At 37.8% G+C, this 25,771-nt stretch overlaps 1 protein-coding gene across 1 annotated transcript in view; it reads right to left on the bottom strand.

Moving 5' to 3' along the window:
* The window catches only part of COG5 (component of oligomeric golgi complex 5), a 441,240-nt gene that overhangs the window by 31,302 nt on the left and 384,167 nt on the right, over window positions 1-25,771 (bottom strand). The window contains exons 17-18 of the mRNA XM_044679046.1: window positions 25,159-25,221; window positions 12,657-12,760 (exon numbers count right to left, since the gene is read on the bottom strand). Of these exons, the coding sequence (XP_044534981.1) occupies window positions 12,657-12,760; window positions 25,159-25,221 (167 nt within the window). The remainder of the gene's footprint in view (window positions 1-12,656; window positions 12,761-25,158; window positions 25,222-25,771) is intronic.

Here is a 25,771-nt window from a genome sequence, read left to right as displayed (position 1 = left end):
ATTGGGGGGGAAATAGCTCCCATCAAAACATGAGCAGATCAACCCTCCCCCACTCCACCCACAGTACCAGAGTCAGAGGCTATGCTCCAGAGTTAGAGCAAACGGGGGTACAAAATCAAGCTCCTTGGCAGCTAACTGGCACCACTAGGAGCTTGCCCCTGAGAACAGCAAGACCAGAGACCCAGGAGGCTGGAAAGCTCAGACCTTGGGCACTGGAGTGGGGTTGAGAGAGACAGTGGCAGCTTGCTCAGACTCAGGGGAAAACCTCAGGTGGAGGAGCAAGTGTGGGCCAAGTTCTGGGCTCTGGGCTTGACCCTGAAAATAGCTAGACCAGAGACCCCAGGAGGGTCCCCAGAGAAGCCAGGAGACCCACAAAATAGCCCAAGGCAAAAACTGTTCCCTAACTCCATACAAAGAGAACCAGATTGCCTTACTCAGACTTTTGGTGGATAAAGCATAATGATGCCAAGCAAGGCCCAAGAAAAAACTCTAACACTTGATAACTTCTGCACAGAAAAAACCCAGAAAACAGAGGACAATTAAAGACATCCAAACCCTCCCAAAAAAATGAAAGTGGGTCACAAGATCTTGAAGAGTTCAAATCTGAGATCATGAGAAAGATGGAAGAGACCTGGCAAGAAAATAACAGTTTAAAAGGCAGAATTTCACAATTGGAAAGTGAGGCTCAGAAATCAAATTAATTGATAAGCAAACTGAGGACCAGAAATGACCAGCTGGAAGCCTTGAAGAGCCAGATAGACCAGATTGAAAAGGAAAACCAAAAGATTATAGCCGAAAACCAGTCTCTAAAGGCTAGAATTGGGCTATTAGAAGCCAATGATCTCACAAGACAACAAGAATTAATAAAGCAAAGTCAAAAGACTGACAAAATGGAAGGAAACATGAAATATCTCAATGAGAAGTTAATAGATCAAGAAAACAGGTCTAGAAGAGACAACTTGAGAATTATTGGTCTTCTGGAAAAATCAGAGACAAATAGAAACCTAGATATCATATTACAAGAAATTATCCAAAAAAACTGCCCCGATGTCCTTGAACAAGAGTTGCCCTCTTGAGACATTGAAAGGATCCATAGATCACCTCTACACTAAATCCTTAGAAGACAACTCCCAGGAATGTAATAGCCAAATTCAAAAGCTTCCAAGTTAAGGAGAAAATATTACAAGAAGCCAGAAAGAGACAATTCAGATATAAGGAACATCAATCAGGATTACATAGGATCTGGCAGCCTCCACACTACTGTAGGAAAATATAAGTAAGGTAATGGGGTCACCAGGGATATTACAATAAACTAAGTGGTTTGTGGGAATACACTCTAGGATTTATGAGAGACTGGATCAGGGTGAAGAGACCAGAGTTTTAATGGATTACCACAGGAATGGCAGTTGATCTTAACTGTCACCCAGCTTCCACTAGACCAGAGTATAGTAACAGGCTAACAAGGTAAAAGGGAGTTAACAGCTTTTAATTATGTTAGACTAAAAGGTGGGAAAGGATTTCTATACTTAAAATCTAAGGGAAAAAACCACAGGGCAATGGGAGGACTTATTCTACTCTTATCTAAGTGATCTAAACTAACAGGGCCCAAGGAGCTATAAATGGAGTCTCTGGGTTTCTGCCTTAAACCTGGAACCTGCCAGGCTTGAGTACAGCTAGGGCTTTTGTGGCTTTTGGAGTCTCACTGCAATCCACTGATGATCTCTGGATGCTAGGAGTCAAGATGATCTCAGGTACCAAGTAGAGAGAGTTCTTCTTGAAGCACTGTCCTCCAGTTTTCAAACTTCTCCTCCTCTCTTGGCTCTGTAGATTTGTCCTTTCCCTAGATGCCACACCACACAGGATCCCAAGGGAAATCAGGAAGCAGGGCGTCCTTTGCTCTAACGTCTCCCAGGCTGGCAACAGTTTTACCCACCACTAATGGAGTCCACACTCAGAACACACACAGACTTCCTCCTCCCTCATTCCATCCTGGAATTCCCAGCTCCAGCTCCTTCCTGCTAGGTACTTCCTAATCAATACATAATCAATACCTAATAACCAGCTAATCTAATCTTACTTATAACAGTTCCCCCCTTTGCACAAAGCCAAAATTACCAAAATTTTGGTATTTGTGCACTACAAACTAAACTAAAATTCTAACCCAAAATAACAAACAACCTACACTAACTCTATTCTATCTAACACTATCCTACTCTACCCTACACTAGGGATTTCAACAAGGAAAGGTAAAAAGATAAATACATTGAACACTTACATAGTTCAAAGCAGAAAACAAGTAACAATGCAAAATTTCCAACAAAATCAACAGCAAATATGAAATACCAACACAAAAGTCAAAACAAACATCAAACATAACTCCTATTCTAATACAGAAATATCCTACCAACTAATAAATGCAAACCATTTTGGAAAAATACATTTTAACACAATAGTGCATAAGTCTTTACATCAAAATTATAACAAAACATTAAACTCCCTTATGCAAATTACATTTAAATGTTTGCAACTCAATTATATCAAAGTATTCACAGAATTTACATTTATACACATACATACATATGACATATACATACAATATATACACAATATACACATGTACGATATACATATATACATGTATATACACATAATATATACATATCAAATATACATATGTACACCCTTTACATATATACAATACTTACACAACAATACAATTTACAATATACACATACTATTTACAGAACTATTTACATTATTTGTGATATGTGATCTGTAGTATTTTATATGTTCTTCATGTAATGCAATTTTGTTATATCTGTTGCATCTGCACTGTAATGTACATTAGTACCTTATCTTATCCTCTAACCTAATCTAATACCATATCTATTTCACTAAACTATTCTAAACTAACCCTAAGATATTAGTGTATTAGTCTAGCTACAGCTATCTAAATAACTAGCTAATCTTTATTAGTAACTAACTATCTTTTGTTAGTACTTACTTATCCTATAGATAATTCTAATTTTGTTAGTATTATACATTGTCTCATTCCATAAGGAACACAATGTATCCTAACATGTTTGTGTTTTATGTATCTGATTTGTTATGTTGTTCCTTTGCTATATTGTGTTGCAACATGTTACTGATGGATGTATGATACCTACCAAAACTCCAGACTGCAAGGCTTGGAATATGATATTCAGAAAGGCAAGAGAATTGGGTCTACAACCAAGGATCACCTACCCATCAAAACTGACTATATACTTCCAGGGGAAAGTTTGGGCATTCAACAAGATAGAAGATTTCCAAGCATTTGCACAGAAAATACCAGGACTCAATGGAAAGTTTGATATCCAACCACAAAAACCAAAAGAAACATGAAAAGGCAAATCAGAAAGAGAGGAGAAAGAAAGAAAACTCTTACCTTTAAATTGCCTTCTTCAAGGGCTTCAATAAGATCAAATTATTTGTATTTCTATATGGAGAAATGTTATGTGTAATTCTAAAAAATTGTACTCACTATTATAGTAATTAGAAGAATTAGTAATAAGGAGAGGTTGGAGTACTAAATGGTCTAAGATGATATGGGGGGAAAAGTATGCGTGGGGGGGGGAGAGGAATAGAAGATGGCACCAAGAGTTACTTGAAGGAATAAGAAAAATAGGATAATCTATACCACACAAATATGGCATGGGAAGGGGAGGGGTGGAATACTATTATAAGGAGAGGAAGAGAGCGTAAAAGGAAATACTTAAACCTTACTCTCAGTGGAATTAATTCTGAGAGGGAAGAGTGGCTAGATCCATTAGGATATCAAATTCTATCTAATCCTACAGATAAAGTCAGAAGGGATAAACCAAGGAGGGCAGTGGGGTGGGGAGTTCTTAAAGGGAGGGGAAGAGAGAGGGGAGGGAATTCATTAGGCCTTAAAAAATAATAAGAGGGGAAGGGAGGGGGTGGAAAGGGTAGTAAAGGAAAGGGAAGGGACGAGGGGGATTGATTTAAAACAAACCACTGGTTTAAAAGGAAATAGCAGGTATGTATCCAGGGGATTCTGGGAAGATGGGGGCATAGAAGCAGGAAGGCTCCAAACCTCCATAGAGCCCTTCACCACCAATCAAGGATAAAGGGCTACGAGGGAACAGAAAACCAAATCTAACAACACAACAGAGTTGGGGGATCCTCTAGCTGAATCCAACTTAAAAGGTAGGGGGGAGAGGGAAAAAAAAGCCTGAATTCTTTGGAACTCTCAGGTGGGAGGGGAAAGAAAGGAGGAAGATCTCAGATTCCCTCCTCCATCTAATGTGCTGAGTCTCCAGCGGATACTGGAATCCCTGAGTGGGCTGGGCCACTAGTCCAAGAGAGTGCTTCGCTGACACAGCTGTGCCAAATTCAAGGCTTTGATTACAGACAGCAGGGAAGCTGCTGTGGGAGAAAGACAGAGAGGGTGAACATACCCTCCATCTTGGTCTACCCTCTACCCCTTCTCTTGAGGCTTTGACCTCAGGGTACTTGGAGCAGTGTAGATCAACCACACCCAGACTTAATCCTATCAATACAACAGACAAGAAGTCTTCAGAGGGCAGGGAATCTCCAACAACCCTCCCCCACAGACTAGAAGGAAAGTAGCTGAATTCACTTCATTAGCTTTTACCACCAGCTGGGGAATATCTGGCCTCAGGTCCCACTAACCTAATTAATCAACAAAACAGAGAAGAAGCTCCCAGGGCTGAATAGCCCAAACCCAAAAATATGATTAGAGGATCAAGATTACAGCCAATTACAGGAGAGAAAAGGAAAAAACATGAGTAAACAACAGGGAAAGAAAAAAGAAACCACAATCAACAGCCTTTATCCAGAAATTGAACAAAAAGCAAATGGATCAGAAGAAGATAAAGGAACACCAAGAAAAACATAGAAAATTCAGTGAAATGGACACAGGCTTTGGAAGAACTTTCAATTCAATTAACTCAAGAACTCAAAATCCAAATAACTCAAGAACTCAGGAAACAATCAACAGAGGCTGAAGACATTTGGGAAAAGGACATACATGATCTAAACCAAGAAAATAATGTCTTAAAAGCCCAAATTGACCAGCTGAAAAATGAAGCAAAGAAGGCAAAAGATGATCTACAAAGAAAAGCAGACCAGAAGTAGAAGGATAAGCAAAAAGCCAGGGATGAAATTCAGTCTTTAAAAATTAGAATTCAACAACTAAAAGCGAATGACTTCACAAGGCAGCAAGAATACATGAAACAAAATTTAAAAAATGAAAAATTTGAGGAAAATATGAAACATCTCATTGACACAACCATAGATCAGGAAAACAGATCTCGAAGAGACAACTTAAGGATTATTGGTCTGCCAGAACATCACAACAAAAGGAAAAGTTTGAACATCATCCTACAGGAAATTACACAAGAGAACTTTCCTGACATTCTCTAACAAGAGGGAAAAGTGGAAATAGAAAGAATACACAGATCACCTTCTACATTTAATCCACAGCTAACAACTTCCAGAAATATTATAGCGAAATTCAAAAACTACCAGACCAAGGAAAAAAATATTACAAGCTGCTAAGAAGTCATTCAGATACTAGGGAAACACAGTTAGGATAACACAGAATCTGGATGCATCTACATTGAAGGACAGGAAGGCATGGAATACAATATTCCATAAAGCAAGAGAGCTAGGTCTACAACAAAGAATTAACTATCCAGCAAAACTGACTACATTCTTGCAGGGAAAAGTATGGTCATTCAACAAAATCGAAGACTTCCAAGCATTCATAAAGAAAAAACCGGACTTAAGCAGAGTTTGCTTCTCAAACACAGAACACAAGAGAATGACCATAAGGTAATTAAGAGAGTGGGGGGGGGGGAACAAAACAAAACAAAAAACAAAAAAACTTTTTCTTTAAGGGACCCATTAAGCTCAATTGACATATTCCTATAAGAAAAGAAAATATTGATAGCTCTTAAAAATGGTTATTACCAACAGGGTAGATAGAAGAAGTATAATTAGAGGGAACAGGGACAAACTGTATAGGATGAAATGTCAAAATATATGTATATATATATCTTTTATATATATACACACACACACAAAACTAGAGGTAAAAAAAGATAATATTAAGAGAAAGGGGAAAACAGACAAAATGGAGTAAATTTATATTTCATAAAGAAGTACATGGGGTGAACAGGGGAGAAGACCAATACAATGGAAGTATAAAGAAGTTGGAGAAAGGAAATATTTTTAATTCATAAGTGCATTGAAATTAACTTAAAGAGGGAAGAACAATCAGATCCATTGGGGCAAAGAACTGATTCCTGCCCTATAGAAAAGTAGGAGGGTAACAAACGGACTGGTGGGGAGGAAAGCAATACTAGAAAGGGAGAGGGCTTGGGGGGGGGGGAGCACGGCATAGCTTTAAAGAACAATAAGAGGGGACTATGAAGGGAGGGGGGGAGAAAGGGAAGTACAACAAGGGAAGGGATTAGGGCAACTGATTAAAAACAGAACACTGGTATAGAAGGGAACAGTGAAAGAAGAAAGGACAGGAATAAGAGAGAGAATCAAATCACAGTTGATAATTATAACTCTGAATGTGAATGGGATGAACTCACCCATAAAACGGAAGCAAATAGCAGAGTGGATTAGAAACCAAATCCAGCATATGTTGTCTACAAGAAACACACATGAGACAGGTAGACATACATAGAGTAAAAATGAAAGGATGGAGAAAAATTGATTGGGCTTCAAATGAGAAAAAGAAGGCAGGGGTTGCCATCATGATCTCTGACAGAGCCAAAGTAAAAACAGAACTGGTTAAAAGAGATAGAGAAGGTAATTACATCCTAATAAAAAGCAGTATAAATAATGAAGAAATATCGGTACTCAACATGTATGCGCCAAATGGTATAACATCCAAATTTCTAAAGGAGAAGCTAGTGGAACTCAAGGACAAAACAGATAGCAAAACTATACTAGTGGGTGACCTTAACCTTCCCCTACCAGACCTAGATAAATCAAACGAAAAAACAAATAAGAAAGCGATAAGAGAGGTGAATGAAATCCTAGAAAAATTAGAGTTAATAGATATATGGAGAAAAATAAATAGGTACAAAAAGGAATACAACTTCTTTTCAGCAGCACATGGAACATTCATGAAGATAGACCATGTACTAGGGCACAGAAACATGGCAAAGAAATGCAAAAAAGCAGAAATAATAAATTCAACCTTATCAGATCATAATGCAATAAAAATAGTTATAAGTAAGAATACATGGAGAGGTAAACCTAAAACTAATTGGAAATTAAATAATATGATTCTCCAAAACCAGTAAAAGAAGAAATCATAAAAACAATCAATAATTTCATTGAAGAGAATGACAATGAGGAGACATCCAACCATACTCTGTGGGATGCAGCCAAGGCAGTACTCAGGGGGAAATTTATATCCTTGAGTGCATATATTAACAAATTAGGGAGGGCAGAGATTAATGAATTGGACATGCAACTTAAAAAACTAGAAAGCAAACAAATTTTTAAAATCCCCATATGAAAACTAAATTAGAAATACTAAAAATCAAGGGAGAAATTAATAAAATCAAAAGTAAAAGAACTATTGAATTAATAAATAAGACTAGAAGCTGGTATTTTGTAAAAGCAGATAAAATAGACAAAGTACTGGTCAATCTAAGAAAAAAAAAAGGAAAGAAGAAAACCAAATTGACAGTATCAAAGATGAAAAAGGAAACCTCACCTCTAATGAAGAGGAAATTAAGGCAATCATTAAAAACTATTTTGCCCAATTATATGGCAATAAATATAGCAATGTAGGTGATATGGATAAATATTTACAAAAATATAAATTGCCTAGATTAACAGCAGAAGAAATAGAATACTTAAATAGTCCAACATCAGAAAAAGAAATTGAACAAGCCATCAAAGAACTTCCTAAGAAAAAATCGCCAGGGCCTGATGGATTCACAAGTGAATTCTATTAAGCATTCAAAGAACTAATCCCAATACTATACAAATTATTTGATATAATAAACAAAAAAGGAGTCCTACCAAATTCCTTTTATGACACAAATATGGTACTGATTCCAAAACCAGGTAGATCAAAAACAGAGAAAGAAAACTACAGACCAATCTCCCTAATGAACATAGATGCAAAAATCTTAAATAGAATACTAGCAAAAAGACTCCAGCGAGTGATCACAAGGGTTATTCATTATGATCAGGTAGGATTTATACCAGGAATGCAAGGATGGTTCAACATTAGGAAAACCATCCACATAATTGATCATATCAACAAGCTAACAAACAAAAATCACATGATTATCTCAATAGATGCTGAAAAAGCCTTAGACAAAATACTACACCCATTCCTATTGAAAACCCTGGAAAGTATAGGAATAGAAGGACCTTTCCTAAAAATAATAAACAGTATATATATGTAAAGCCATCAACAAGCATCATTTGCAATGAGGATAAATTAGAAGCCTTTCCAATAAGATCAGACATGAAACAAGGATGCCCATTATCACCTCTATTATTCAACATTGTACTAGAAACATTAGCAATTAGAGAAGAAAAAGAAATTGAAGGTATTAAAATAGGCAATGAGGAGACTAAGCTATCACTCTTTGCAGTGATATGATGGTCTACTTAAAAAATCCTAGAGAATCAACTAAAAGCTAGTAGAAATAATCAACAATTTTAGCAAAGTTGCAGGGTACAAAATAAATGCACACAAATCATCAGCATTTCTATATATTTCCAAATACACATCACAGCAGCAAGAGGTAGAAAGAGAAACACTATTTAAAATCACCCTAGACAATATAAAATACTTAGGAATCTATCTACCAAAACAAACACAGGACTTATATGACCCCAACTACAAAACACTTTCCAAACAATTAAAACCAAATCTAAACGATTGGAAAAACATTGATTGCTCATGAGTAGGACGAGATAACATAATAAAAATGACCACCCTACCAAAATTAGTTTACCTATTTAGTGCCATACCTATCAAACTACCAAAAAACTTTTTTACTGAATTAGAAAAAAAAACTATAACAAAGTTCATTTGGAAGAACAAAGACCAAGAATATCAAGGGAAATAAGGAAAGTGGCCTAGCAGTACCAGATCTTAAACTGTACTTCAAAGCAGTAGTCATCAAAACAATATGGTACTGGCAAAGAGACAGAAAGGAGATCAGTGGAATAGACTAGGGGTAAGCGACCTCAGCAAGACAGTTTTTGATAAACCTAAAGAATCCAGCTTTTGGGATAAAACCCTGCTATTTGACAAAAATTGCGGGGAAAATTGGAAAACAATATGGGAGAGATTGGGCCTAGATCAACATCTCACACCCTATACCAAGATAAACTCAGAATGGGTGAATGACTTGAATATAAAGAAGGAAACTATAGGTAAATTGAGTGAGCACAGAATAGTCTACTTGTCAGATCTATGGGAAGGGAAAGATTTTAAAATCAAGCAAGAGTTAGAAAAAAATCACAAAATGTAAAATAAATAATTTTGACTACATTAAACTAAAATGTTTTTGTAAAGACAAAACCAATGCTACCATAATTAGAAGGGAAACAACAAATTGGGAAAAAATCTTTATAACAAAAAAGTCAGATAAAGGTCTAATCACTCAAATATACAAGGAGCTAAATCAATTTTACAAAAAATCAAACCATCTCCCAATTGATAAATGGGCAAGAGACATGAGTAGGCAATTCTCAGATAAAGAAATCAAAACTATCAATATGCACATGAGAAAGTGTTCTAAATGTCTAATAATTAGAGAAATGTAAATCAAAACAACTCTGAGGTATCACCTACCAGATTGCCTAAAATGACAGCAAGGGAGAGTAATGAATGTTGGAATGGATGTGGCAAAATTGGGACATTAATGCATTGCTGGTGGAGTTGTGAACTGATCCAGCCATTCTGGATGGCAATTTGGAACTATGCTCAAAGAGCTTTAAAAGACTATCGGCCTTTAAAGACTATCCATAACACTGCTTGGATCATACCCGGAAGAGATAATAAGGAAAAAGACTTGTACAAAAATATTTATAGCCGCGCTCTTTATGGTGGCAAAAAATTAATGAGAGGATGTCCTTCGATTGGGGAATGGCCGAACAAACTGTAGTATCTGTTGGTGATGGAATACTATTGTGCTCAAAAGAATAAAGAACTGGAAGAATTCCATGTGAACTGGAATGGCCTCCAGGAATTGATGCAGAGTGAAAGGAGCAGATCCAGGAGAACATTGTACACAGGGGCCGATACACTGTGTTACAATCAAACATAATGGACTTCTCTACTAGAAGCAATGTAAGGATCCAGAGCAAGGCTGAGGGACTTAGGAGAAAGAAAACTAGCCACATTCACAGGAAGAACTGTGGGAGGAGAAACACAGAAGAAAAACAACTGCTTGAACACATGGGCTGTTGGGGATATTATTGGGGATGTAGACACTAAATTATAACTCTAGTCCAACTATCAATAATATGGAATTAGGTCTTGATCAATGATACATGTAAAACCCAGTGGAATTGTGTGTTGGCTAAAGGAGGTTAGGGGGGCTTGGGGGAGAGGGAAAGAACATGAAATATGTAACTAGGAGAAAATATTCAAAATAAAAAAAAGACAGAGGTACCTAACTAGGTGGTGACTAGAAGCCTGTCCAAAGAGTCAGGAAGACCCGAGTCCAAATATTGCCTGCGACACTTAATAGTTGTATGACCCAGAGTAAGTTATTTAAGTTCTGTGAGTCTCGGTTTCCTCATCCATAAAATAGATATAATAAAAGCACTTACATCACAGTGTTGCTGAGAGGACCAAAAGGTATAAAATAGGTAAAGTGCTTTGCAAACCTTGACATACTATATATATATATATATAAACTATTATCACATGAAACAAGAAATTATTTGAAAAAAATTAAAGGATTATGATAAAATCAACTTTCCTCCATTAGTCAAATGGCTGTCAAACTAATATAGTGTTACCTTGTTTTGAAAATCTCATTTAAAAGAATCATTTAAAATAATTTTGTTTAATTTCTTTAATTTTAATGTACTTATCTGTAATACTATCGAATATAACACAGATTTGCATTTGTGCCTTAAACCTTTATAAAACTGAAAGTTCTACAAGGCCAAGGCCTGACTCTCATCTGAATATTATATTTTCCCAAGTACCTAAGATGATGTCCTTCACATAGCAGGCAGTTAATAAATGTGCACAGAAAAGTCTCACCCAGTCTCCAAATTGGAAGGAACCAAGGCCCATCAGATCTAACCTCCTGAGCAACCTAAGCCGAAATCCTTTCTTACAATGAAAAAAGAAGCAATGTGGTAGAGATAATGAAATTCAGTGAATTTATGGAAAACTGATTTTGAGCAGGTTAGTTAACTCAAGCCTCAGGAGAAGAAAACATGCTTTGCATACATCTCAAAAATGGGACTGAATTAAAAAATTGTACTTTGTATTTGCTAAGAAAATTTCCAAATTGCCTGCTGATAGTGTCTTAGCCAGTTTTAAGTTTTAAATTACTTTATCTATAAACATTTATGAGCCTACTAAGGTCTAAAAGGTACTGCTTGCTGTGGTTCCTCTAAGAACTTAAAATTGAATTAAGATATATATGTATTCATACACACGTTTTATATATATGTTATACATATATATGTATGTATGTGTATGTGTGTATGTAAAATAATAGGAAACAGTATAAGACAGTACAAAATACAGGTGGCATTTTAAAGACAAAATCACCAAATGGATTCAGAGAAAGGACTTTGAGAAAGGACATTATGGACTGGCATTAGTCCAAGAAGGTATCACAGGACATGTGACTCTTGGTCTAGGATTTAAAGCAAATGCAAGATTTGTATTGACATGGAGCAAGAAAGACACTGGTTGAAAGAGATGGGAGGTCCTAGGTTCAAATCTGGCCTCAGACACTTCCCAGCTGTGTGACCCTGGGCAAGTCACTTGACTCCTATTGCCCACCCTTACCACTCTTCCACCTATGAGTCAATACACAGAAGTTAAAGGTTTAAAAAAAAGAAAAGAAAATGATTATTAAATATTGTATCTACATGTAATCTGGAACAAATATAATTTTAAAAAAATGAAAAGCCACTGAGGGGGGAAAGAGAAAGAAAAACTTGGGTTTCATATGAGCATTGGTTTTTACTTATTTAACACTCTTTCAGTGTGTTAAATCTCCCAACACAATTTTGTGTCCTAAAGAAAGAAGAAAACAAAACAACTTTTGTCTCTCTCAAAAAAAAAAAAGAAAAGAAAAGAAAGGAAAAAGAAAAAGAAGACTACTCAGGAGAAGACCTTGAATGCCACAATGAAAACTCCAAACTTAATCTGATAAAGATAGGGAGTCATTTTCAGTTCTTAATTAGAAGAGCAGCATGACAAATATTAAATGAGAAAAAAGTTAACTGAGCAGTAGTATGCCAATTGGACTCTAGTAAGGAGAGAGATGAGCATTTGAGACCAGTTAAAGAGACTGTTTTAATAGTCTAGGCATGAAGTGATAAGGACTGTGGCAGAAAGCAATCTATAATACGTACAGATTTTAATAACAAGTAATTACCCAGAAAAATCTTCCTGATGCATAGTGATGATTATGGCCTCTATTGAATCTCCCACTGAAGTCAGCAAAGGTTGCACAGCATTTCCCATAAGATCATGAACTGTCTTTAAAAACAAAGCACAGGAATAAAATTGAAGAAAAACATACAAAGAGAATTGATATTGAGAAGAATTTTGGTTAAAAGGATTGTCTATTTCAGGATCTAATTAAGGCTGTATCTATAAATTCTTAAGCAGAAATTTCTCTTCTCTCTCTTTCCTTCTTTCCATGATTTGTTCTTTGGAAGTTGCATTTCCTTGCCATCGATTCCAATCTACCCTCAATTTAGATGATGTCAAATCTATATATCCAGCTATAGAAAATAAGCTTCAGTAAACACACCAGATGTGTACTTCCAATCACCCTTATTGGTTAGTTAAACCTGGATATCTCACTAGTCCCTCAGATTGTCCAAAATCTTGAATTCGTCTTGGTCCTGAGGCCTGTCCTTCCCATCAACTGCTCTAAGAGGCAGAAAGGTGGCATGGTGGAGACAGAGGGCTGTGCTTGGAATCAGGAATGCCTGAGTGTGAATCCCACCTCAGATTCTTCCTAGCCAAGTGACCCTCAGCAAGCACTTTCCTCATCTGTAAAGTGGGGGAAACAATAGCACCTAAAATAAATAGCTAGCATGGATGTAGAACTCTAAGGTTTTCATAAAGTGTTTAACAAATATTCTCTCATTTTATCCTCTCAACAAACCTAGGAGGTAGGTACTATTATTATAAGAGTCATAAAACTGGTAAGTGTCTAAGGCAGCATTTGAGCTCAAGTCTTCTTCTTTTTTTAAAACTATTTTCTTCTATCTTAAAACTGACACTAAGGCAGAAGGATAAGGGCTAGGCAGTTGCATTTAGTAACTTGCCCAGGGTCACACACTAAGGAAGTACTGAGGTCAAATGTGAACCCAAGATCTCCCATCTTCAGGCTTGGCTCTCTATCCACTGAGCCACCCAGCTATCCCAAGCACAAGTCTTCTTAACTCCTATGTCAACTTTGTGTCACCCACCTAGCTGCCACTAGGTTTTGTGAGGATCAATGAGGTGAGATGGCTAAGAGCATTGCAAACCTTAAAGTACAATAAAATTGGATTCCTTGTATATTCAAAAAACAAAAACCCAACATATCCCAATGGATATTCAACTATCTGCTCTTCACTCAGACATTAAAAGGAAGGGAGGAGGGGAATAAACATTTATGGAGTGCCTACGAGGTGCCAGACACTGTACTAAGTACTTTTTGCCCTTCTGACCACTCAGCACTTGGCTATATTTTGGCTTATCTCCTGATCTGACCCACTCTTGCATCATATTCAGATCAGGGACTTGGGCTCTATCAACATTGCTTTGTCTCTGGTAATTATTGTTATTATTCCAACCATTATTCTGTCTATATCCATTATTGTATCAATTGTATCCTATTAATCTGCCTGGAAAACTGTCCTCTGTATCTACAGTCCCTTATAAAATGTCCAATCTTGTTACAAAGATAACACCTCTGGGGACCTGATCTCCTTTCCCTTGGTTCTTACTGTTCTCTTGGCTGTACTGATCTTAAGGCTGCCACGGCTTTTACTTCCTTGATCTCTTATCTTTAGCTCTATTACTGGCTTCTCTCAATTGCTTTCTCAGATCTTCTATTATGGTGTCCTTATCCTCAGTAGCCTTATCTTTGTCCGCTGCATAAACTTATGTGGCTTTCCTTTTGAGCTCCTCTAGAGTCATCAACTCCCAATCTGGACAATCTGCTTTAAAGAATTTTTGTACCACTGAACAAGCATTGTTCACAAACAGCCGCTTGATGTGAGCAATGATCTCTTCTGCCATCACATCCAACCCTAGCTGTAACTCAGCTGCTTCTGTGAGATGGTCTAGAAAACTAGTAGGAGTTTCATCAAAGTTCTGCCTAACCTTCTTGAACTTGGACCAAGCATCAGGATGATGGGAATGCCTCTCCATAACCTCTATGATTGATTTCCTGGCCTGCTTTAAAGCTCTATAATTTTGCACTGAGTTAAGATCTAATACCTCATAGTGATCCAGTCAAGGAGTTAATGGAGAACTATTCCTGGTCTCTTCAATGAACTCATTCCTCTCTCTCTTAGTTAATAATTCCTCCAAGAGGAGAAAAAAAATCAGCATTATTGGGGTCATAGGTTCTGACTGCCCTTTTGAATTCTCTGATGACTTTATTTGGTTCATCAAAGAACCGAGGGGTCTTGTGCTTAATGGCATCAAGTTCTGCAGCTCAGAATTGTTTGTGGGATTTAAGACGTAGCACCCCATTTGGGGAAATGAATGACATATCTCATAGTGGAAACAAAGTTACTGATTTCTTATCTAATTCCTCAGCTTCTCTTTCTCATCTAGTTTGAACCTTAGCTTTTCCTTCTTTCACAGTATTAAACATTGTTCCATCTCTTATTCCACAGCCAGTACAGTTATTATTCATCATTCCCTCTTTAAAACTCTGTTGTTCCATCAAATCAATTTTGAGTTGCATCATAATCATCATTTGTTTTAATTCAGTATCCCTGCACATCCATTTAACACCAGCTTTAAGTTTACACAAAGTTCCCCAAAACAACCATCTATATTTATACACAATCATGAAGCCCAAACACACAAGAGGCAAATATGAACAAATTCTATGCATGGTTAACTCCATAACCAGTTTCATCAAATCTTAAGAACACATAACATATGTCAAGAAACACTGTGAATAAGCAATAGGGAATATACATAAAAACTTTATAAACCATCATCAGTATTGTTATTGTGTTCAACATATCCCCTGCCATGATAGAACAGTGTTAGAATATGTAATTTAAAATTGTACATAGAAGATGTAATTTAAAATAGGCTATGAAAAATTAGCAGTCACTTTGACTGAAAAAAAAAGGGAAAAAAAGTTCCCTTAGCATGTGTACAAGTAATGTCCTTTGAAATGTCCCTTTAAATGGCAGTCCTTTTAAATGCTCTTTAAATACCCCAGTGTCACTCAACCTTAGAGTTGCCTCTTCAGGACCTTGGACACCTCCCTGCTAGGTACTAGGCAGATGAAATGTTCTGCCTTCTGGCTCTTGACTGGCAGGTCCAGCAGAATTCTCATAGCTGCCTAACTGCCAACCTGCCTGGTAACCCTCAGCTCTCAATAAAAGATGTTATAGCCTAGCCCCAAACCTCTCTAGGTTTGACCTACCTTGGCTTGCCAAATGAAATAAAAAATACATGAAGTTGGGTAGCTTGGTGGTATAGGTTTTAACTAAGTTGTTTGAGGCAATATCAGAAGTACACAGGCTTGGGAAGGCTAACAAAAGAGACAGACAGGATACCCACAATGATGTAAACCGGGTTTATTAAAGTAAGGACAGGAAGGGAAGGGAATTGGGACAATCTGACTACTTTATATAACTAAGCCTCCCACCAAAACTCAGCAGTTGTTTTACCAAGTTGTAACTGTTATAACTGTACTCTCTTTCTCCCTAAAGATCGCAGTACCTCACTAACCAATATACCTCCCCATCCCCGCTTTGATGCTATCTAGAGTAGGGAAAGGGGCTGGATGGTAAGCAGGTCCAAAGGGTCAAAAAGGGACAGGTTCTCACTGACAATTGGATTCAAGGTTTTGGCAAGAGTCCCAGTAGAACAGAAGTATCAGGAAACAAATAGGAACCAGATGGATAGCCACAAGGAAGGGGAGTTATGGTCTAACCTACTCAGTCCACTTGAGGAGTCCAGACACACACTCAGCCACTTCCAAGGAGATAAGCTGCTCACAGGTGAAGTCCATACACTGTCTCCCTCCAGAGAGAAAGTTCAACTGCCCAGGAGTAACTCACTCTCCAGGGTTTTGGAATCTTCCCTGTCTCTGCTTTGCAGCATATCCTGCTCCCCCATGATTTCCCTATAACAGGGTTGGTTATTTTTTACAAATATTATCTCGTATGATTCTCACAACAATCCTTCAGTATCAGTAGTCTTCTTACCACCTTCATTTTAAATACAGTTGAGAAAACTGAGGCAAAGAGGTGAAGCAACTTGTTCCGAGTCACATAGCTAGTAAGTGTCTGAGGCCAAATTTGAAAGAGATTAGCTAAAATATGTAAAACAATGCCATTTCTGGCTAATTATTTAAAAATGTGGTTATTTTCATAAAAATGTTTATATTAACATGTCCCAGGTTTATTATTTCTGGGGATGGCATCACCACTACCTTTCCCATGCTTCAAATTTCAGTGACATCTTTGCCTATTCTCCTCCTCCCTCTGTTACCAAGTTCCATCAGTCCTGCCTTTCTCACACTTGTCCCCTTTTCTGCACTCGCATGACCAGTTCTCTCTAGTGTAGGCCCTTGCTACCTCTTGCCTGAACTATTATAATCATTTCTCTAGGCTCCCCTCTGCCTAGTCTCCACATAATCAAAATAATTTTCCTAATTAACTCATCTGAGCATGTTGCTTTTCTATTTGGAAACCTTCAGGGGCTCTCTATTTCATAAAGGATAAAATACAAACAGGCCTTGTACTACTCTTATCTACAGTCTCCTTTGAATCTGGAATTGCTCCAGCTGTCATCTAGTTAAATTTTTAGGACTTGAAGCTTCAGAGCTTGACTTCCACAAGGAAAAAGGCCCTTTTCTAAGGAAACTTAAGCTCTTCTCTCCTAGCTCCTCCGTTTTCACGTAAAGAGCAACCAGTGCTCACCTGTGAAGAGGGCCCAAAGGCCCCGGAACTCTGTCCTTCCTTCCCTGGTGATATCACTTAGTCTGGTCTCTCCCAGGCCTATTTTCAATTATGGGAAGATATTAGAATGGATGAATTAGCAAATTATTGAAATTTGTTATCCTTGACTCTGAAAAACAGAACAGGGCAATGAGTGGAAGTTGAAAAAACACAAATTTAGTCTTAATGCCAGGAAACATTTCCTAACAATTATAGCTATCCAATGTGTAATGGGCAGCCTTGGACAGTAGTGTGTTCCTCCTCAGTGGAGGCCTTCAAGGATGACTACCTGTAGGATGTCATTTTGGGAGGTTTTTCCCCCCAGTTCTGGGGTTGGACTAGATGGCCACTGAGAAGTCCTTCTTATTTAGAAGTTCTGTGATTTTGTGACTGACCTTTGTTTAGAATTGTGTGGTAAAGCATGACCAATTTTTAATTTAGGGCACTGTGTCTTCACTAGAAGAATCAGCAGGCTTGTCTCTTCTCTCTCAAACTCACCCCCTGCCATTAACAATGGGGGGCTTCAATTCAACATCTATTTATTAAATGCCTACTAAGTACAGAGCATGGTGCTAGTCAACTCTACTAATAACTTCCTGTCACCTTTTTGCCTACCCCATTTCTATCATACCAACATGGTCACAACTTAGGACCTGAACATTTCTTAGAGTTTCACCATTTTCAAGATTAAAACTTCTCATTCACATTCCTTCCATTCTGTCCTATCTGTGACTTCTGTTCCTTTTACTTATTTGTAGTTGATCTCTCTTACTCAAAGTTTTGTTCTCTTCCATACCCAGCCTTAGTGCCTAAAATTGACTGCTTTAATATTTCATCAGCTGCCTAAAATCCTCTGCCTCCAATCTTTCACCGCTCCTCAACTATGAATCCTCATTCCAGGGAACTTCCATCATTCAGTTTCTCTACTCTGGGCAAAGGGCAACTAGGCAAAACTGGAAAAAATAACAAAAGGGAGCCAATTTGGTCACCTCTAAATTCAGGGTATAACCTCTGGTATAACATCATTTTTGCTGGATAGTTTTCTATTCTACTCATATCAAATTCCTCACTCACCATATCAACTATTCCAAATCTTTTCCTTTCTCTCTCAGCCTCCAGATGCACACTTCTTACCATATTTAGCACTGATAGCCTAGCTTTTTATATCATTGAGAAAACTGAGGTCACCATTACTATTTCTCCTATATTTTTTAAACCCTTACTTTCTGCAGTAGAATCAATTATAAGACAGAAGACTGGCAAGAGCTGGGTAAACTTGGGTTAAGTGATTTGTTCAGGGTCACATAGCTAGGAAGTATCTGGGGCCACATTTGAACCCAGGATCTCCTGACTCCAGGCCTGGCATTCTATCCACTGTGGTGCCCTATCTCCTGTTTTTTGAAAGTGGTTAGACTCAATCACCTTTCTTCACTTTTTATAATCATCAGAGAGAAAGCTTCCCTACTCTCTCTCATGAAGGCTAATGCCTCCACCTGTTCCCTCCATCCTTCTCTTTCCCACATCCTCCAGAATTCTACTGAAGTAGTTCTTCTCCTCCTTTGTGCATCCCAAATATCTCCTTTTTTAGTGGCTCTTTCATTTCTGTCTACAAATATGTTCTCAGTAGCAAGTCAGCACCCCCTAAAAAATGGCCCTCTCTATTTTACTGAAACTGCTATGGAAAAGTGAATTAATATCCTCTTAACTGTCACATTCATGCCCTTTTTTTTTCAGTCTATAGCTTCCTGAATTTCTCAACAGCTTCTGACATTCTTCTTCTAGATACTCTGCTCCAATGGCTTCAGAGACACCCTTTCCCCCACCCTGTTGTCTCACTTCCTCCTTTTTGATAGCTCCTTCACTCTCTCACTTCGTCACCCTCTTTTAATCTCAGAATGCAGGTGTTTCTCAAAGTTTTGGTCTGGGTGCTTTCCTTCTCTCTTCCTTGGCAATCATCTGAGTCTTAGTACAGAATACTTTGTACTTTACCAAGCTGTCTAGAGGACAGTGTTAAAGAGAGTATCATACTTAACTCGTGTTTTTTTGAGCTACAGACTGGACTATTTTAAAGTTTGTTCAGCAAGGAATCCTTCACTAGAAATTTCCTAAGAAAGTCATGGCAGCATTGTTAAGTATTCTAGTCTGCTAAAAAATTTGACCTTAGTGTCCTAACTTTGAGAATAAAGTGGGAAAAGAACATTAGCAAAGAGTGCCAGACCAATCAAGTTTGAGTACAGAATGGGGCAATTTTAAAGGCAACTGCATATGCTAGGGAAATGACAGATAGAAGATAAACCATTTGACAACCATTAGGAAAATTTAAATAAAAAAACTGGATTAAATTACCTTATGATAAAAAAGAACTCATTCACTTCAGTAAAGCTATGGGCACATTATTAAATCTCTTAGACCTACAGATAGATACAACTTATGATGTGTAGTACTACTGGCTGAACCCCAAGAACCAAAAATATGTATCCTTTCATTATATGACACAGGAGTTATTAAAACATACTTTCTTCTTACAGGAAAAAGACATCATAACCTTTTTTCCTTTTCTGCCTTGTTAATTTCTAACCAAAAATTCAGTGTTATTTTGGGCTTTGGTTTCTTTCCCTCTCATTTGAGGAGGATTATCTAATATGTCACTAAATGGCATTGTTAATATTAATGAACACATTAATAATAGAGTTGTTTAATTATAACAACTTTAGGAGTGAGTTATCTTAAATATTATGCCTAAGTTATTTAAACCCTCTTTTTGTTCTAAATTGCCTTGTGTAGATGACTGCTATGCTGTGTACACATAAATAGTACTATAGATCCACCTGGCATTAATAGGGAATAACATTCTTTATAAATGCATTTTAAGATAAGATGGACTTCAAGTCCATCCTTTAAGTGTTAATACCTTTTAAAAAAAATTAAGCACTTTATGTGAGTTTTTAAAAAAATTTTTATACGTTTCCCTGCCTTTTCAAGGAGACTAGATTGAACATAATAAAAATTTTCTTGATGAATGCCAGTCATCATAATGAACATTAATTATGCACTGCTATTTAGAGTAATGACCATAGGGCTCACTGAGGTAAGCAAGGTACAATGTAAGGTGCTAGTGATACAAATGTAGAATAAAACACTATCCAACCTCAAGAAGCTTACAGTCTAATGGAGTTAATAAGAAATATATGTGAGACAGTGTGGCTTAGTGAATTTTCCAGGTCTTATAGTCAAGATAATCTGGGTCTGATATATATTCTTTGTGTAACTATAGGTAAGCCAATTAATATTTAAAACTAAATTGCAGAGGGGCAGCTGGGTAGCCAGTGGATGGAGCACCAGGACTCAACTCAGGAAGACCAGGGTTCAAATCTGGCCTTAAGACACTTCCTAGCTGTGTGATCCTCAGCAAGTCACTTAACCCCAATCACCTAGCCCTTACTACTTGCTTGCCTTGGAACCAATTCTTATCATCAATTCTAATACAGAAAGTAAGGGTTAAAGAAAAAATTGTATAGTTGTTCCTCCGTGGTAGAGCATTTCTTTGCTGGGAGATCCTTTTAATCATGACAACATAGGTCTAGACTACTGATGGGCAAACTACGGCCCCACAGGCCAGATGCAGGCCCCCTGAAATGTTCTATCCCCACCCCCCCCACATTATTCCTAATCTGACGAATACAATGAGTAGGATACAATACAATGAAACTTCGAAAGAGCTGCCTTAGAAACAGACTGACAGATGTGCATTTCTTTTCCTTTGGCCTCCTCTTTAAAAAGTTTGCCCATCACTGGTCTAGACAAAAAAAAAAAAAAGATAGCATACAAATGATACTAATTATAAAAAAAGGAAAACAATGAATGTCAAAAAAAAAAGAGAGAGACCCAAATAGAAATTTGAAGAGACTCCTTTCAGATGGAGAAAATCAGGAAAAGGTTTTAGATTAAAAAAATACCGAAGTTGGGCCTTCAAAAAAAGGGGAGGAGATAGTTTCTATCTTTTCAAAGATCTAGTTAGGCTTTTAGACTATGTATTATCATTATCTACAGAAATTCTCCTTATCATTAATGATGGAATATAACATATTAAAGAACTTGGGACCAATAAGGAAGTGAGTTTTGCATGATAATAAAAAATTTTAAAATAAAAAATGTAAAAACAAAGAATTTTGAGACCACAATCTGCTTCGAAGTTTCCAAATTGAACATAGAAATGATAATCCTAGAATATTTTAGAATTGTTGTAGTAAGGAAACCTAGAGATCATTTAGTCTCAATTCTTCATCTTGAAGATGAAGTAGTTGAGGGTCAAAAAGGATAAATGATGTGTCCAAAGTTACACAAGGAAGAAGCAGCTAGGTTAGAATGTGAACATAGGTCTTCTCATTCACCCTTTCTACTGTCGAATGGTGTTATAGAAGTCTGCCTCTGTGGACAAGACCCCCCAGGTGCCAAACATACAGTTCAATGGTCCCATGTGAATCACAGCACTGCAGGGTGCAGCCTGAGCCAGATTAAAATGAAATGGGAAAATAGTTAACAACATAAATTAAAACAGAATATAAAGTTAATTTGTGTTTTTTTTAAGTCAACGTGAGACTCAGGGGGAACTATTTCTATTTATACTTGAAACTACTAACCTAGATCTGTGATTCTATTGCTACAGGGAAAGACTCAGGAGTCTTTCCAGGCTTGCAGATAGGTACCTTGAGTTTCCCATAACAGAGAGGTCAAGTGATTTTCCTAGAGTTACAAAGACAACATATATTTGATGTGGGACTTCCTACTCGGCTCTTCCGGGCTTTAAAGCAAGCCCATTGGCCACTGCTGCCTCTAACCTTTCATTACAATCATTAGGCATGGAACTCTGTGTAGTGGAAAGGGCCCTGGACTGTTAGGAGACCTGAGTTTCAATGGGGGCTCTGCCCCTAACCTCTGGTGTGACTTGGGATGAAATTGTTGCACTGCTCTAGACCTCAATTTCTTCCTCTATAAGATTATGAGTTTGGTCTGGATGATTTCTCAGGCCTCTTCCTTGTCCAAGAAGTGTGGGTCCATGCAATGCATTCTGCAGAACAGTATGTACACGCCCCCTGGGCACCCCTCACCTTACTGACTCTGGCTTGCTAGATTGTTATCACAAGGGACATTTAGCAATCTATACCTATTTTTCACTCTATGGACCACTTTTCCCCCAAATAACAGTCATGAAAAGAAACACATATGATTTAAAACAAAAAGTCCCCAATACAACAACAATGAACAGCAGGCATCTCTCTCTCTCTCTCTGTCTCTTTCTCACACACACACACACACACACACACACACACACACACTAACAACGAGAAGGAATTGGTAGTCAAATGTAGCCATGATTGGAAAGAGTCCAGGTGCCAGTGGTTCTTCCTAGTGTGTAAATGAAATTAACTCTAGCCCATTCATAGTTAAAAATCTACTTACCCTAGGCATCTAGATTATATCCTCCCCACCTCCCTCAAAAGGGGAGGGGAAATAGTTAACCACACATGACAATAAGTAACAAATCAAGAACAAGGGACTGCCCTTTGGGCAGTCCAAATCAGTGTAGAGGCTGCCATTTAGTCCACTTGAATTAGAGGTGGGCCCACAGGAAATGACGAGAGATGCTATCTCTTTAAATACGTGGGTTACAACCTGGTAAAGTTAGTTCAGGAGTGGAAGGAGTTCAGAAGTTCAAGAGTTCAGGAGTTCTGGCTTTGGACTTGGTGCTGAAGATGTTCGACTGAGACCTCAGAATGCTTCTACTCTGAATTGTCACGTGGTAAGTTAGGCTGACTTCCTTGGCCTACCTTGGCGTTTCCAAACTCTGCCTTAAGTAGGCTCTTGTCTCTCTGATTTCTAAGGTCTTGTGGCTTGTAGCCTAGTTAAATTAGTCTTTTAACCTTCTCTCTCCATCCAGGCCTCTCCAGGCCTGGACCAGCCTCTCTCTCTCTCTACCTACCTTTTACCTTCCTAATTGTAAATAAACTACCTTAAACTGGATACTGACTTGGGTCTATTTTAATTATGGAATCAATCTGAATGGTTGATTCCTGGCGGCCACATTTTAAATACATATCTATAAATACCTAAAATCTCCCTCTTACACTAGTGGGGCTGCTTCAGCAGGCGGAAGGTGCATAGCCAGCACTTCCTCCAAATTTATACAAATGGCTCTAGAACTGGATGATGAAGAAAATGATGATTCTATGGAATTTTATTTCATTTCCTGTTTTTTTGTTTTTCTGCACTTTAGCAAGGGAAGGGAAGCATTTATATAGTGCCTATTGTGTGCCAGACCATTTTACAATTATCTCATTTGATCCTGTGATAATGAGATTAAATCTACATTTCCCCATCTTTAGATTTAATCACCAAAGGTGAGAGCACCTCCAGTTTTGGGAGGTCCTAATCCGCTAGAGTAGGTGACGAATCAGAATCGACTGACCTCCCCCCCCCCCCCCAGGCAGTTCTAAGAGAAACGTCTGTTGTGATTGGACATGCAAACTAGGGAGGAGGCACAGGAAGTGATGCATAAGTGACCCCTTTAAAAAGAGAGAGTTGAGAGAGTTGGAGATCTGCTGGAGAAGGGCTTCCCATCTTCTAGCTCTTCTGGTCCGTGGAGGACTGCTGGGTGGGATGCTGAGACCTTGGTGAGACTTCTCTAAGTCTCTCTTAGAACTACACTGGTGAGTGAAGAAGGCTGATTCCTTTAACCTCCCAGGAGGTACTAGGCTCCCTTGATTGGGAGAAGTCCTTATGGCTAAAACTCTTGTTAATTGACTTTTAGGGTCTGGCTGGGCCTCTGGAGCCCTGCTGGAGTAAAGCCCAGACTTAAATACAAATCTCTTATTCTACCCTCTTTTCATTTCTCTACTTCCACTCTCTCCTATATTTTGTAAATAAACTTTCATAAAAGTCATTTTGAGGGGCAGCTGGGTAGCTCAGTGGAGTGAGAGTCAGGCCTAGAGACAGGAGGTCCTAGGTTCAAACCTGGCCTCAGCCACTTCCCAGCTGTGTGACCCTGGGCAAGTCACTTGACCCCCATTGCCCACCCTTACCAATCTTCCACCTATGAGACAATACACCGAAGTACAAGGGTTAAAAAAAAAAAAACAGCTATTCAAAAGTCATTTTGACTTGAGGTTATTCCTTAATTGGGGAAATTTCCCCTGGCAACCACCTTTTAATATATCTACCAATAAAAGCCCCCTTTCCCCCTTACAATCTCTAAAACAACCTTGTGAGATGAGCACTATTATTATCCTCATTTTAGTTAAGCAAATGAAGGCAAAAGGAACTCAAGTGACTTGCCTAGGGTCATACAGCTAGTAAGTGTGTGCCTGAGATCACATTTGAACTCTGGTCTTCTGACTCCAGGCTCAAAGCTCTCTCCACTGTGCCACCAGCTGCCTCCAGCAACAGACTGACACACTCAAACTTCATCTTCTTTCTACCTCAACCCTCATACCTCAGCCTTTTCTTTTTGGTTAGTGTCATTAACATTGTATTTGGGCATATATAGGATTTTTATCATCTTTTTATCATCTTGCATCTTTTGGATTTCCCAGAAAAGATTTTGTTCATATGTCAAGGATGAGTATATTCTAACTTTTAGACTTTTAAAATACATTTAATATCAAATAGTACAAAATAGCATTCTTATATCACTTCTAATTTAGCAGGTAAGTAAATGGCAAAGAAAGAATGAAATCATCTTACCTTTAGGGCTGTAGCTACAGTTTCCTCTGCTGCTGCTGGAAATGAGACCTGGTTAGAAACTACCTAAAAAAGAGTTTTAAGCAAAGCAAAAATTTTTGAAGTCATTTATACTTGCCAATATTGGATGTGACAAGAAAGTAACAACACAGGCTTTCAAATTCACATATTTAAATTATGCTAATTATTTTAGAGATATTTCTTATAATACTTCAAAAATTCATTTGTACTTTCTGATACACACAGGTTATTTCAAAAACAACATATGGCACATTAAAGAATGAGAAATATCAAGAATATTAAAGACTTTTTTTCTTATATTCTTTACCAGTACAGAAGCATAAGTGATTAAGCTCACTGGCAAAGAAATATATTTATATCACATACCCCAAAAAAGAGAAAGGGGGAAGATGTATGAGGGGAAAAAAAGAAGAGGGGAGGGGAAAAAGTGAGAGGAAGAGAGAGGAAAAGGAAAGGAAAAAATCAATGCCTCAGTTCCCCAGGGGAAATCTGGAACAGAATCTAATTTTCAAGAAGCCTTAAAACACAAATGCCAGACATTTCACTTTTTACAAATCAATACAGAACATTATAAAAAAATTTTGAGCGTATCAAT

Source organism: Gracilinanus agilis, chromosome 5 (assembly GCF_016433145.1).
Source record: "Gracilinanus agilis isolate LMUSP501 chromosome 5, AgileGrace, whole genome shotgun sequence".
NCBI lineage: Eukaryota > Metazoa > Chordata > Mammalia > Didelphimorphia > Didelphidae > Gracilinanus > Gracilinanus agilis.
The sequence above is the reverse complement of the archived record's forward strand: the minus strand, read 5'-3'. Positions and strand labels throughout refer to the sequence as shown.